Source organism: Carex rostrata, chromosome 8 (genome assembly GCF_964058835.1).
Source record: "Carex rostrata chromosome 8, lpCarRost1.2, whole genome shotgun sequence".
NCBI classification, from domain to species: Eukaryota; Viridiplantae; Streptophyta; class Magnoliopsida; order Poales; family Cyperaceae; genus Carex; species Carex rostrata.
Window position 1 is genome coordinate 8,166,865 of NC_135925.1, and position 12,679 is coordinate 8,179,543.

Below are 12,679 nucleotides of genomic sequence, written 5' to 3' on the forward strand. Positions count from 1 at the left end.
CCAATAGCTATCGGATTGGTTTCAAGAGACAAATCCAAACTATTAAATCTAATCTACTTCACAAGCGATGTATTTACTTACACAAATTATAAATTTTCAAAATAATTTAGTATAAAAACTAGGGGTGTACAAAAATACTGTCGACCCACCCGACCCGTCTAACCTGTCCGACCCGACCCATATTTTACCGGGTTGAGATGTTACTGGGTCGGGTACGGGTTGGATTTTGACAAACCTGTTACTCTGGATCGGGTCATGGATTTGCTCTTAATAATCCGTTTATACCCGGACCCAGCCTCAAATCTACGTTTCTACATTTTTTTTTTTTTTTTGTCTTTCTTGCATTGAGGTTACCATTCTCTTCATTTATAAAACAATGTGTAAGGTTTGATAGTATGATATTCAATTTTTTATGCTGTCATGTACATTGGAATTTATTTATTCTATGTGTTGCACATGAGCTGTTTGCAAAAATGCTTAACAAACTTATGTTATCTTAATTTTCTTTATCAATATTTGAATAAACTTGCAAAAGTTGCTATTTACTAAAATATTTAAATAATTGTGTTCATTGGCACATATGATTTTAACATTTTAATATATAGTGCTTCATTATATGTCGCTGCCTTTTTTTTAGGATGTTACATTCTGAATATGTTTTTTTTGTTATGGATGTTATATGCTAAATTATTTCTATTTTATTTATGTTTGTCATTTTTATTTGTACCTAGTTTTAATAAAAATAGTAAAAAGATATATAATAGATTTTCGATCAAAATTATAACCCGTTTAACCCGTCTAACCCGTCTAACCCGTAATAACCCGTATATAAAAAAATAGATGGGTTGGGTTGGATTATGGGTGGGTCAAGTAAATAATTTTTTTAACCCGGTGTAATCGGATTGGATTCAAATTTTAATAAAATATCATCGACCCGCCCGTTGTACACCCCTAATAAAAGCAAGTAGAAAGTTTATAAGTAAAAAGTAAATTTCAATATGCTTATTTTTTTATTATTTTTTACCGCTTGACTTTATACTAAATTAATTTAATTTTTATAAATTTTGTATGTAATACAGATTGATTTTGACGGTTTGAATTCATCATTTGAAAAAAATCTCATAAGTTTTGAAATTAAGCTCTCCAAGAAACCTAGTGAATTTAAAACACCTTAGATCTATATCAAACATAATAATTAATTGAATTATCAATTAATTATTACGTGTTGATAACACAGCACAGAACGTATGTAAAAAATACGGAAGCATGCCTTTTAATTACATTAATTACAGTAATGGCACGGGGGGTCACACATATTTTTTTTATTAATCCTTTTTTTAGGTAGTGATTACTGTGACAACACAGTGTTGTTCATATTGGCCTTGTAGCTCCGCACAGTGCCCCTTTTTTTATTATTAGGAAAAACAAAACAAAAATATCGATAATCAAACAAACAAACACAAACATTACAACTGAACGTTATAGATTATAACTTCAGCTACAGTGTTTCTTTTTAGTTCTAATTGTTATTGTTGTGAAAAACCTATAACAAATCCAAGTATATTACAATTGTTAACAAAAAAAATAAAAATGTTAACGAAAGAAAAGGACCTTTATCAACCGTAAAAAAAAATTCAAATGTTAACACTTAGCAAAAATGAAAGAACCCTTCAAGCATGCAGTAAATGAACAGCACATTATAAACCATACGAACAAGATCTAGCTACAATTAGAATCGGAAAAATTAATATTGTAGCTTGACGTTTTAAATCATAACTTCTAATTATATTTTTTTTGTTAATTAACAATTATTAACGGATGTTATGATTTATAATTACAATATCCTATGTTATAAACCATAATGTTATTCTTATATTTTGAAATCTCACAAGCTGTACTCTATTATTGATATTTTTTTCATTTTTTCTACTAATAGAAAAATCGGCCGTATGGGAATTCGTATAGCGTGTAATAACTCAATTTTTGAATTATCGCGCAAATAATTCAGACGGTTCGTTTTGAACTAATATAAACATTTCGTAAATTGAATCTGATTGATATGAATTTTGATCGGATGGTCTGAATTTGAATATAATTAACGTGCGTATGCATTGACAAAACGAAGAGGTGGGGTATAATTAATTAATTACACAAGAACGTTACTTTTTAAAATTACATGAATTGTAGATCAATACAATAGAAAAGAGAACAGATGAATCAAACGATTTTTTTTTTACTGAGAAGCATGTACAAGCTCAGATTTTGTACCAATACACCTATCAGCTCTTACAAGTACAAATATATTACAAGTTGATCCCTATGAGTAGGGGTCTTCAAACGGTTCGGTTTGTTTAATTTTCAACCGAGTCGAAAAATTTTGGTTTAAATGATTTGATTTTTCGGTTTAAATGGTTCGGTTCGGTTTAGACTTTTCAAAACTGACTAAATCGAACTGACCAAATTATATTGATTCAAGTATAGTTTATATTTTGTTTGGTTCAATCATTGCTTCAATTCTTTCATTTTATTTTAAATATTTTAGAACATCTACATATAATGTATGGAATTGAACAACTTATGTATAAACTTGTTTAATTTTCATTAATAATGGCACCAATATGTTTACTTCGGTTTGTTCGGTTCGATTCGATTCGGTTCTTAATTGGTTTATAAGTTTAATCGGTTCGTCTATTTTTGAAAACCAAAAAAAAGTTTGGTTTGATTTTTTTTAGTTCGGTTTCAACTAAACTAACCATTTGAACACCCCTAGACTATGACATAAGCAAGAAAAAAAACAGAAAAAACAAAATAGAACTTCCTGATATTGAGCTATCAATTCTTCATGCTCATATGGAAATATATCAAGCCATCAAGCATTCTTGCCCTCAGCACAAAACGCGCTGGATGAAAATCGAAGGGAGATTGAGACATCCAGAAAAAAAAACAACTCCTTTTCATGCTTTATAAGCAAAAAAACAAAAGAAAAGAAGGAGAAGAGAAGGCAGAAGAGGGAAAAGTAGACCACAATAACAACCACAAACATTTATCAACAATAATAGAAAAAAAAAATGTCTACTAAAGAGGCAGAATGAAAGATCGTTGAGACAAAATGAAAGAGCGACGGTCAAATCCGACCTAAGCGGAAGTACCTGCTCACAAGCAGCGGAGGTGGAGAAGAAGAGGACTCCCAAAATAACAGTTAGAATCAAACAATTATGAATTAATATGGTGTGATATAACTGAAATAACGTGAAATCCAACTCTTCTTATCAAGTATAAACTAGTTAAATGTTAATTACAATTTGCTAATTATTAAACGGACTAACAAAATCATTCATAATATATATTAAACTTTATAGCTTTAGAATCATAGTATATAAGAAAATTGTGTTGTTAATAGCAAATTGTTATTTGTTCATTGATAAATAAAATACGAGTGAGGTTACGGTACTAAGCATATATTGGTCCATATTATAAATAAATATTTTTATTTTTAAATTTTAAACTGTTGATCTATATTACTTAATATGATTTTCATATGAAAATATAATTTTAGATCATATTTTAGATTTTTTAGATTTTTTTACATAAAATAATTTTCTACTTATCTAATAATATTTTTTATAAAAAATAATATTAAATCTTCAAATATATTTTTATACAAAAATCATATTAAGCAGTTCAGACTAATTATTTAAACTTTAAAAATAAAAATACTAAGTTTATAGTACGGATCACTCTGTACTATACATTGGGGGTGTAAATGGATACGGATAATCCGCTCCGTATTCAGAGATTATCCGAATTCGAATTAAATGGATACGGATAATTTTTGCATATGGTGAAAAGATGGTGGATACAGATACAGATAATTTCGTGAAGGTGAATATCCATATTCATATTCATATCCGTATCTGCAATTATCCGGATCCGAAATTACTCCAACCAGCTTTGACTTTACTGCTCTGGATAGAAGTTGTTATATATTATTCTATATTCATTTAAGTCTTAGTTGTGGTATAAATGATAATACAATATGATTTTCAATTTAATATCTTTTTTGCTAGTAATGATGCTACAATAATGCAATTTCCTTTCCTTTTAACTCTATTTTTTCACTCTTCATTCTTTTTCATTCAAGATTTTAGCCCGTAAATGTAGTATGCTTTTAGTATCTACTAAATTGGTTTTAGTCATTGTTTTAAGACAATAACAAGTCACTCTTTTGTATTTTTAAGTGCATAACTCAATTATCCGATAATTATTCGTTTGATATCCGTATTCAAATCTCTATCCGTAGATTATTCTCTCCGTATCCGTATCCATTTAAGGCAAAGATAGTTTTAAATTTTGATATCCATGTACTATCCGTATCCGTATCCGTATCCGTTCATTGAAAGACGAATATGAATATGGTATTAGCATTATCCGCTCCGTTTACAATGAAAAGGCAAGTTTTGAACAAATGTCTCAGTGACTAGATGTCTCTTTACCGACACGCAAACTTGTTAGGTTTGTTCAGCAGCAGCAGTTAAAGATCACTAAATTTCCATCATTTATTGATTGATTAGATGAGTCATTGATTCATGGGACGATCTAAATTTCAGCGAAAAGGCAAAATAAAGAGAATGAAAAGTACGGCTCTTACGTAATGCAATTGCAGAAAACATTTTCTCTTGATAACTTATCAAAAATAGGTTTTGACTGTGATTATTGGCGTGGAACTTTTATGGGCCGATCATTTGTTAGAAATTTCAAAGAAAAATAATGTATACAGTTCAGTCTGCTCGCCGATTTTTTTATTAATGCCCAAAAAACAAATAAAATTTAAAAAAATATACAAATCCCGAATAAATTTCAAAAAATACTCAAACCGGTTATCCAATAACCGGATTTGGGACAAATGTCCGGTTAACGGATTCCCGGACTCAAAAAATAAATCCGGTTAACCATTAACCGGAAAGTTATATATATATATATATATTTTTTTTTTTAAATAAAAAAATCCGGTTAATGGTTAACCAGACTTATGTTTTTGTTTTTTTTTTTGTTTTTTTTTAAGTTGTGTTTTTTTTTTCAAATAGAATTTTTTTTTTGTATTGAAATATTAGAAATGTTGAATATATTTCTTTAAAAATAGATGAAATACAATATAATTTGATATATTAGAAAGACTACAACAAATAACCCGGATTAATATTTTTCAGGCCGGATTTTTCGAGGCTGTAAGAAAAATTAATATATTTCTTTATGTGTTATTGGAAAAAAATAAAAATGCTTAGATTCTGAGTTATTGATCCCGGTTCAAAAGTCACTTCTATGTAATCCAGAAAATATTGTGATCCTTCTAGGACATTTAATTTATAAAAAGTTGTATCTATTTTAATAATTCTTTTTAATAACAATAATTAAATAACTTAAAGTTTTTGTTTTATTTCAAAAATAGATACAACTTTTCATAAATTAAATGTCCTAGAAGGATCACAATATTTTCTGAATTACATAGAAGTGACTTTTGAACCGGGATCAATAACTCAGAATCTAAGCATTTTTATTTTTTTCCAATAACACATAAAGAAATATATTAATTTTTCTTACAGCCGCGAAAAATCCGGCCTGAAAAATATTGATCCGGGTTATTTCTTGCAGTCTTTCTAATAAATCAAATTATATTGTATTCCATCTATTTTTAAAGAAATATATTCAACATTTCTAATATTTCAATACAAAAAAAAAATTCTGTTTTAAAAAAAACACAACTTAAAAAAAAAAAAAACATAAGTCTGATTAACCATTAACTGGATTTTTTATTTTTTATTTTTTTTAAAAAAATATAACTTTCCGGTTAACGGTTAACCGGATTTATTTTTTGAGTCCGGGAATCCGTTAACCGGACATTTGTCCCAAATCCGGTTATTGGATAACCGGTTTGGGTATTTTTTGAAATTTATTCGGGATTTGTATATTTTTTTAAATTTTATTTGTTTTTTGGATATTAATAAAAAAATCGGGTCTGCTCGTGACTTCAGTTCTCCTAATAACCATCTGATTTGAACCAAATCAAATAAGAGTTCGATTCAATTTTATAGAATAAAACAGAGTTAAATTTAAGAATGAAATTCTTTGATCGGAAAACAAAGATTATATAATAGAGTTCATTTTTATCAGATTGCAAATTATAATTTTTTTTTTAATTTACAACCTATGTTGATCAAATTATAGTTTAAGATTTGAGTACAATCGGTGTATAAGAGGCATAAGAGAACGATTTCACGAGAGAAAAGGAGAGCGAAAAAAGGTTAATGAAAACAAGTAAGAAAAAAGGTTCATATCATTAACGAAATTAGTTGTGACCATATAAGCTCGTTCATGCAACTCGTTTCGTAGTTATAAAAAGAAAAGAAAATGGTGGAATCAGATATTATAGTGGGTTTGAATTAACAAAAAAAAATTAGTAAGATATATTTTAGAACGAAACATATTTATTGTTTTAATTAAACAAATATTTCATTAACACATGGACAAATTATAGAATTTTATTAAATAAAAAAATCTTACATAAATTTATAAAAAAAAATTAATATCATGGAGTTTAGTCATCCTGATCACTTTAAATCCGTCCCACAGTAAGGTAAAAAATCCTGTCAAACAGAAACAAGACTCGGTCAATATGCCATCTCCAATTTTGTGTCCTGTGACTTTGATCGCTCATTCCAATAGGAATATAGGATGTAAGAAATAGATCATTGTAAGGCTAAGATGGATCTATGAGTCAATTAATAGACGTATCTAGTCTCCAATCTGGTGTGAAATATCCACAAACCACAATAGTCAGTCAGTAACAATAAGCAAACGTTCCATTTCCAAAATGGAAGTTCCAGAGGCAGAGTTGCGTGTGAACTGTGAACTGTGAACTGTGAACTAATGAACGGCATTTGATAAATTTTATGGACCTCTCTGCAAACCGCCGACTGGTCTTCAGTTTTCAGCATAAGGCTGCCAATTGCCAAATCAAAAGTCCCAAACCACCATTTTTAACTCACTTCCATTGAAGCATTAAGTTGAAAAAGTTAAGTGCTTCTCTTTAACAAAATAATATATATAACATGCAGGGATTGAAACGACAAAAAGCATCAATATCTCCATAGAATCAAAATAACCGTGAGCGTTCGAGACGCAAACAGATAAAAGGAAAAGGAAAAGGAAGAGAAATCTTCGGAAACCCTAGTTCGGGAAAATTTCCCCAATTGTGAAATCCCCTTCAGATCTCAGCTTATCCGGATCGGATCCGGTTTGGATACATTATCTGAACCATGATTCCATCGGACGACGAGCAGGCTGTTATCGCCTCTCCTCCACGTGGCCGCTCGAGGGACCGCCACGGGCCTTCTTCTCCGACGAGGTCACGGTCGGTCACTGAGACGGTGAATGGCTCCCACAAGTTAGTAATCTCAATAGTTTCTCCAACATCTTTCCTTTTTTGTGTCCATTTCCAGATTCGTAGATTCTTTCTGCTTAATTTAAATTATGTTATTTGGCCTGGAATAACTCGAATTGTCAAATTCTCGCTGGAGTCTGAGATTTTGTTGTGGTTCTTAGCATTAACAATTGCTGGTGAATCGCTGAATCTTTGTTTAATTCAACCTCCAAAAGTTTTGATTTTATTGAAATTGCTTTCTGTGTAAAGCATCAGGAGTGTTTACTACTGTTGAAATTAAGCAATTGTGGTAATTTCCATCTTATGTTTAGGTGCTGCAGCACTAGGTATTTAGTTTCAGATATAAGACCTCAGCAGTATGATATTGCACAGGTTGAGGTTATGTGGCATTATTTATTCTTAATTCTCAAGTTACCTTAATTATGAAACCAACTAACAAAAAGATGACAATAAAAAGACCAAAGGGTGTTCTGGTACCAGACTAGACTAAGATGGTACTGAATTATTAAATTTGAAAGAATGCTTGTAATGACTGATAAGAAAGTTGGCATTGCACATAAAATTCAAATGAAAAGGTATGCTATCAAATTTGCACACATCTAAGTCAATATTAGAAGGATATCCAGGTGAAAAATGGTAAGCTGGTGGGAATTCCATAAATATTCTCTGTGTCTGAATTTTTTTGCCAATTTAGAAGTGAAATTTGTTCTTGATAGGTTTGTGATAGAAGGTTATTCTTTGGCAAAAGGCATGGGAGTTGGCAAGCACATAGCAAGTGACAGTTTTACTGTGGGAGGTTACCAGTGGGCGATTTACTTCTATCCTGACGGTAAAAATCCTGAAGATAATTCAGCCTATGTGTCTGTTTTTATTGCACTGGCCAGTGAAGGAACTGATGTGAGGGCCCTGTTTGAGCTCACACTGGTGGATCAGAGTGGGAAGGGGAAGCACAAGGTACACAGTCACTTTGACAGGTCACTGGAGAGCGGGCCCTACACACTCAAGTATCGCGGCAGCATGTGGTATGAATAAAGTTCTCTTTAAATTGCTTTTTTTGTTGTCTTCCTGTTATCTAGTCTATTATGCTCTTGTTTGAGAATAGAGTTCACCACATTGCACTGTCTTAGATAAATTAAGATAAAACTTGTACAAAACAGTGTTGCAAGAGAGCGGGAAGGACATACGGTCAGAGGAATGGGAAATAAAATGTGCTACACACTTGACAACATACCAATTCAACAGAGAAATTGTTCTCCTAGACAAAATCATTACGAGCACAATAAGAGTTCTCATCTGGATATTATATGGTCACAGTTCTTCATGAACCAATACAGATTTCAAAATTTCTTAATGCAAATCTATAGATGATGCCTTTCTCAAGTAATTATTGAAGATTCTTTTCCATATTCCAACCCAGCCAGATGCCTCCTGTATTTCCTTTCGACCTCTGTTACTTTTTCATAACAAACAAAATTTCAACCGATAAAACCTCAAATCAAGAAATAATAATAATTCCTTTGCTCTCAACCTCAAGATACACACTATAACTAGGGTTGCGAGTCCAAAATCTTTGTTCTTCACCGGATTGCTGGTTCCAATTTACCAGGTTGTTGGCAACCTGCGATTGGGAACATTTGTACTAAATTGTGGTCCGCATTCTTTTGGGCACTTTCAGGTAACCCTGGAACAAATTACCAACCTGCAATTGTATTGTCCGAGTTCTTTCGCAAAGAGCAATGTTTCCATAAGAATCAATTTATAAAAAACAAATCTGTTTAGATATTTGCAACCTCTACCTTAAATTGATCCCCACCCTCACCCTTCTTTTGAAATCTTAAATAAGAAAGTCATGCGCAATTTTATATCATGTGAGTCCGCATGAATCGGTTATAAATTCTTTGATTGAGGAAAAATTATAACCTACAGGTTAATTTTTGTTTTCTTTCTCGACTTTAACCTGGATTTTTTTTTTAATTGCAATTAGCCCCAGCACAGTGACCATTTAGTTTGAGAATACAGCTAATGTAAGGACATATTTGCAATATGGTAAACTATTGGGTACAAATTGGAAGGAAACAGAAGAACTTAGTTGTCTGTGAATCAATTTATAATCCAATTTCTTTATCTAGGGGCTACAAGCGTTTTTTCCGGCGAACTGTACTTGAGGTGTCAGACTTTCTAAAAGACGATTGCCTGAAGATTAATTGTACAGTTGGTGTGGTGGTAAATACCATGGATACATACAGACCCCACTCAATACAGGTTCCAGAACCTGATATCGGATCCCATTTTGGGACCCTTTTGGACAACCAAGACGGTGCCGATGTTGTTTTTAATGTAGGTGGTGAGAGATTTCATGCACATAAGTTGGTCATGGCAGCCCGCTCAATAGTGTTTAGAAATAAGTTTTTTGAGGAGGCAAGTGGAAGTGAAGAAGAGATTGTTATTGATGAAATGGATCCTAAAGTTTTCAAGGTTTGGTCTTTACTATTCAACTTCGTTTTCTTTATTGATTTGCTATTAACCATTTACAATTACACCCATCATTTCAAATATTTGGTAAGGCACCCAACATCTGTCGAGTTATTTACGGACTTTTTTTTTTTGAATAAACACCAGAAAAGCCTACATCTTTGATGTTTTACCTTTTAAAGCTTTTAGTTAACCTTTTGTTTTAGTCAGTATTTTGTACCTGCAAAATTGTATTAGCAAGAGTTCACTCCAGAAATCCGTTGTTGGTTGCTTGCTTCCATGCTAAGATTTAACTCAAGCAAAACTGGCCAAAAAGCACCAGAGGTTACTTATACGTCAGTCGAGGCATCAATAATAAGTTAAATCAAAACTTATACCAGCAGTAGTAATTCTTTAAGTTGTTCTATTTCAATTGGATCATGATGACATCCTCTCAATGTTTTGTTCTCTTTCTCCATCTCACAGGCCTATAATGTATACTCACTTACATGTTGAATTATTTCGTTGACATGGAAATTTTAAACATGTGCAGTTTTTTTTTTTTTTTTCTAATTACCAAAATGGACTGGATAATTGGATATTTGACAACCAATAAATTTGGCAAACATGAATGGAAAAATTATTTATTTTTTAAAAAACAAAAAACTAAAATTATCTGTTCTGTCATTTTGAGAGGCCGCGTATTAAATTATGATACATCTTATATATTAATAATAGAGAATATTTTTGAAGTTTTAACGTTTTGACTTTTTGAGTTGTCAAATTACTTTTATTCCTTAACTGACATGTTATTTATACTCAAAAGCAGAATATCTCTAATGATTTTTTTTCATGAAAAGAAAATACAGCTATATGTTAGCGATCTTGTTGTGTCAGAAAATCTGGCTAATATGTTCATGCATTAATTGACTAGTAAACGGTACAATGATTTAACTCGGGACAGATTGATAAATAATAAAGTTAGTCCAGGTGCTAGGCATAGCACCAATGGACCATTGCTATGACTCAAAAATCTCGATTTTTGGGATTCAAATGGTCAGTCCGAGCCGCTCAATTCAATCTACATATGTCGAAATCATTAATTTTTTATTATTCTTTTGGATATGGAGAGAACCATTGAATTTAAAAATTGTAGACCATCCATCAGGAATGATTTTTTCCATATTGAAAAAACTGTAAAAGATCCTAAGAAATGTACAATTCGGTTCCCTACAAGATTTCAAATATGTAATCAAATTGAGTGGGGTTTGCATCGACCATTTGAATCTCAAAAATCAAGATTTGGAGCCATAGCACCAACCAATCAGTGATATGCATTAGGAGACTAAATAAATATCAATTGTATATTGATAAGTGTATTTTTATTAGAGGTTATAGTAATAAGTAATAACAGTAGATGTAGAATAGTTACTGAATGAGGATTTTTATTATGCATGGCTTTCTCAGGCAATGTTGCATTTCATCTATAAAGATGAACTGGTGGATGAGGATGTATTGGCTGCATCGAGCTCCGAGTCATCTATTTTTGACACCTTAGCTGCAAAGTTACTAGCTGCTTCAGACAAGTACCGGCTGGACCGCCTGAGGCTACTCTGTGAAGCATACCTATGCAAGGGCATCAACATAAATTCAGTTTCAACTACTCTTGCTTTAGCTGATCAGTATAATGCCATGGAGCTCAAGGCTGTTTGTCTCAGATTCGCCGCTGAAAATCTCTCAGGTATTATTTGCATTTTAGATTAAATATGAAATCGGAATACTTAGTGTGCCCTGGAAAGATTGAATTTTCATCTTGTGAATCTGGATAGGATACCTCTTGTTTTGGAGGGAGTGCAGTCAAATTAGTTGTTTTATTAGGAGGAACATGACATCATGACTTTATGTGCAGTTAAAATTTTCTGGTTTTTTTTTTTTTTTTTTTTTTGCAGTTATGCAGAACTTTAAAAATATAAGCAAGTAAATTGATGCAAATGTGCAATATCAGAAACATTTACATGCAATGCATTAACCCTAAAGTTGCTTATAGAATATTCCTTCTTGAAATTCTACCTAGTACAACTCGGGTCCTTGCAGCTTTTGCTATGCATTTATGGTTCCAGATATCTGGTCAGAAATTCCATTTTGTTGTTGGGTTTATTATCTAAATTAAGTAGATCAAGTTTCATAACATGCCAGATGCCCTTGTATATCTGCAGCTGTAATAAGGTCAGATGGATTTGAGTATCTCAAAGAACACTGCCCTTCTCTCCAGTCGGAGCTCCTTAAAACTGTGGCGGGTTGTGAAGAGGAGTGTAGCAGTGGAGGTAAGAGCCAGAGTGTGTGGGCCCAGATGTCGGATGGAGGCGATACTAGTGGACGCAGAGTTAGGCCTCGAATATGAGGGCGCAATCTTTTGATTTTTCTGTTTTAGCCTTCTTGTATAAATAGGTTGATCAGGTCTGTTTGTGTTCAGTAGTGATCCTGTTATCGCTGTTGTATGTCATGGCTCTAGTAACATGATAAAAATGCTGATTTTGGTGATGTGCCATTGATAATGTAATTTCGAAATATTTGAAGATTCTGATCGAACTTTTAAAATTTGACTAAGATAAAGGGCAACATTTTTTACCGGTTGGGTAGAGTAGTTTCTTACATTTAGAAGTCTGGAGAGAGGGGTGTGCAAGTGAAGAAGCTTAATGATGAAAGATACAGAAAACTAAATTTTGATAGCTTCTTGACTGTGTCAAGTCAAGCTGACTCGAACTGACAAAAGATGCCCGCTGATCACAT

General features: G+C 32.1%; 1 protein-coding gene across 4 annotated transcripts; it reads left to right on the forward strand.

Annotated features, from left to right (window-relative positions):
• Positions 1 to 6,973: 6,973 nt before the first annotated feature.
• On the forward strand, positions 6,974 to 12,470 carry LOC144558030 (BTB/POZ and MATH domain-containing protein 4-like). 4 transcript variants are annotated; one of them, XM_078306735.1, is made up of 5 exons: positions 6,974 to 7,441; positions 8,155 to 8,460; positions 9,568 to 9,913; positions 11,357 to 11,630; positions 12,106 to 12,470. In XM_078306735.1, the coding sequence occupies exons 1-5, from the start codon at positions 7,314 to 7,316 to the stop codon at positions 12,288 to 12,290; spliced, it is 1,239 nt and encodes a 412-aa protein (XP_078162861.1). In that variant the 5' UTR covers positions 6,974 to 7,313; the 3' UTR covers positions 12,291 to 12,470. The 4 variants fall into 4 exon arrangements, with proteins under 4 accessions (XP_078162861.1, XP_078162862.1, XP_078162860.1 ...); XM_078306736.1 differs by having other exon boundaries at positions 7,020 to 7,441; positions 11,330 to 11,630; positions 12,086 to 12,470; XM_078306734.1 differs by having other exon boundaries at positions 7,025 to 7,441; positions 11,330 to 11,630.
• Positions 12,471 to 12,679: the final 209 nt, after the last annotated feature.

Coding starts and splice junctions, on each gene's coding strand:
- LOC144558030 (XM_078306734.1), top strand. CDS start 7,314: ATGATTCCATCGGACGACGAGCAGGCTGTTATCGCCTCTCCTCCACGT. Junction 7,442..8,154: donor ACGGTGAATGGCTCCCACAA/GTTAGTAATCTC, acceptor TGTTCTTGATAG/GTTTGTGATAGAAGGTTATT. Junction 11,631..12,105: donor CGCCGCTGAAAATCTCTCAG/GTATTATTTGCA, acceptor GTATATCTGCAG/CTGTAATAAGGTCAGATGGA.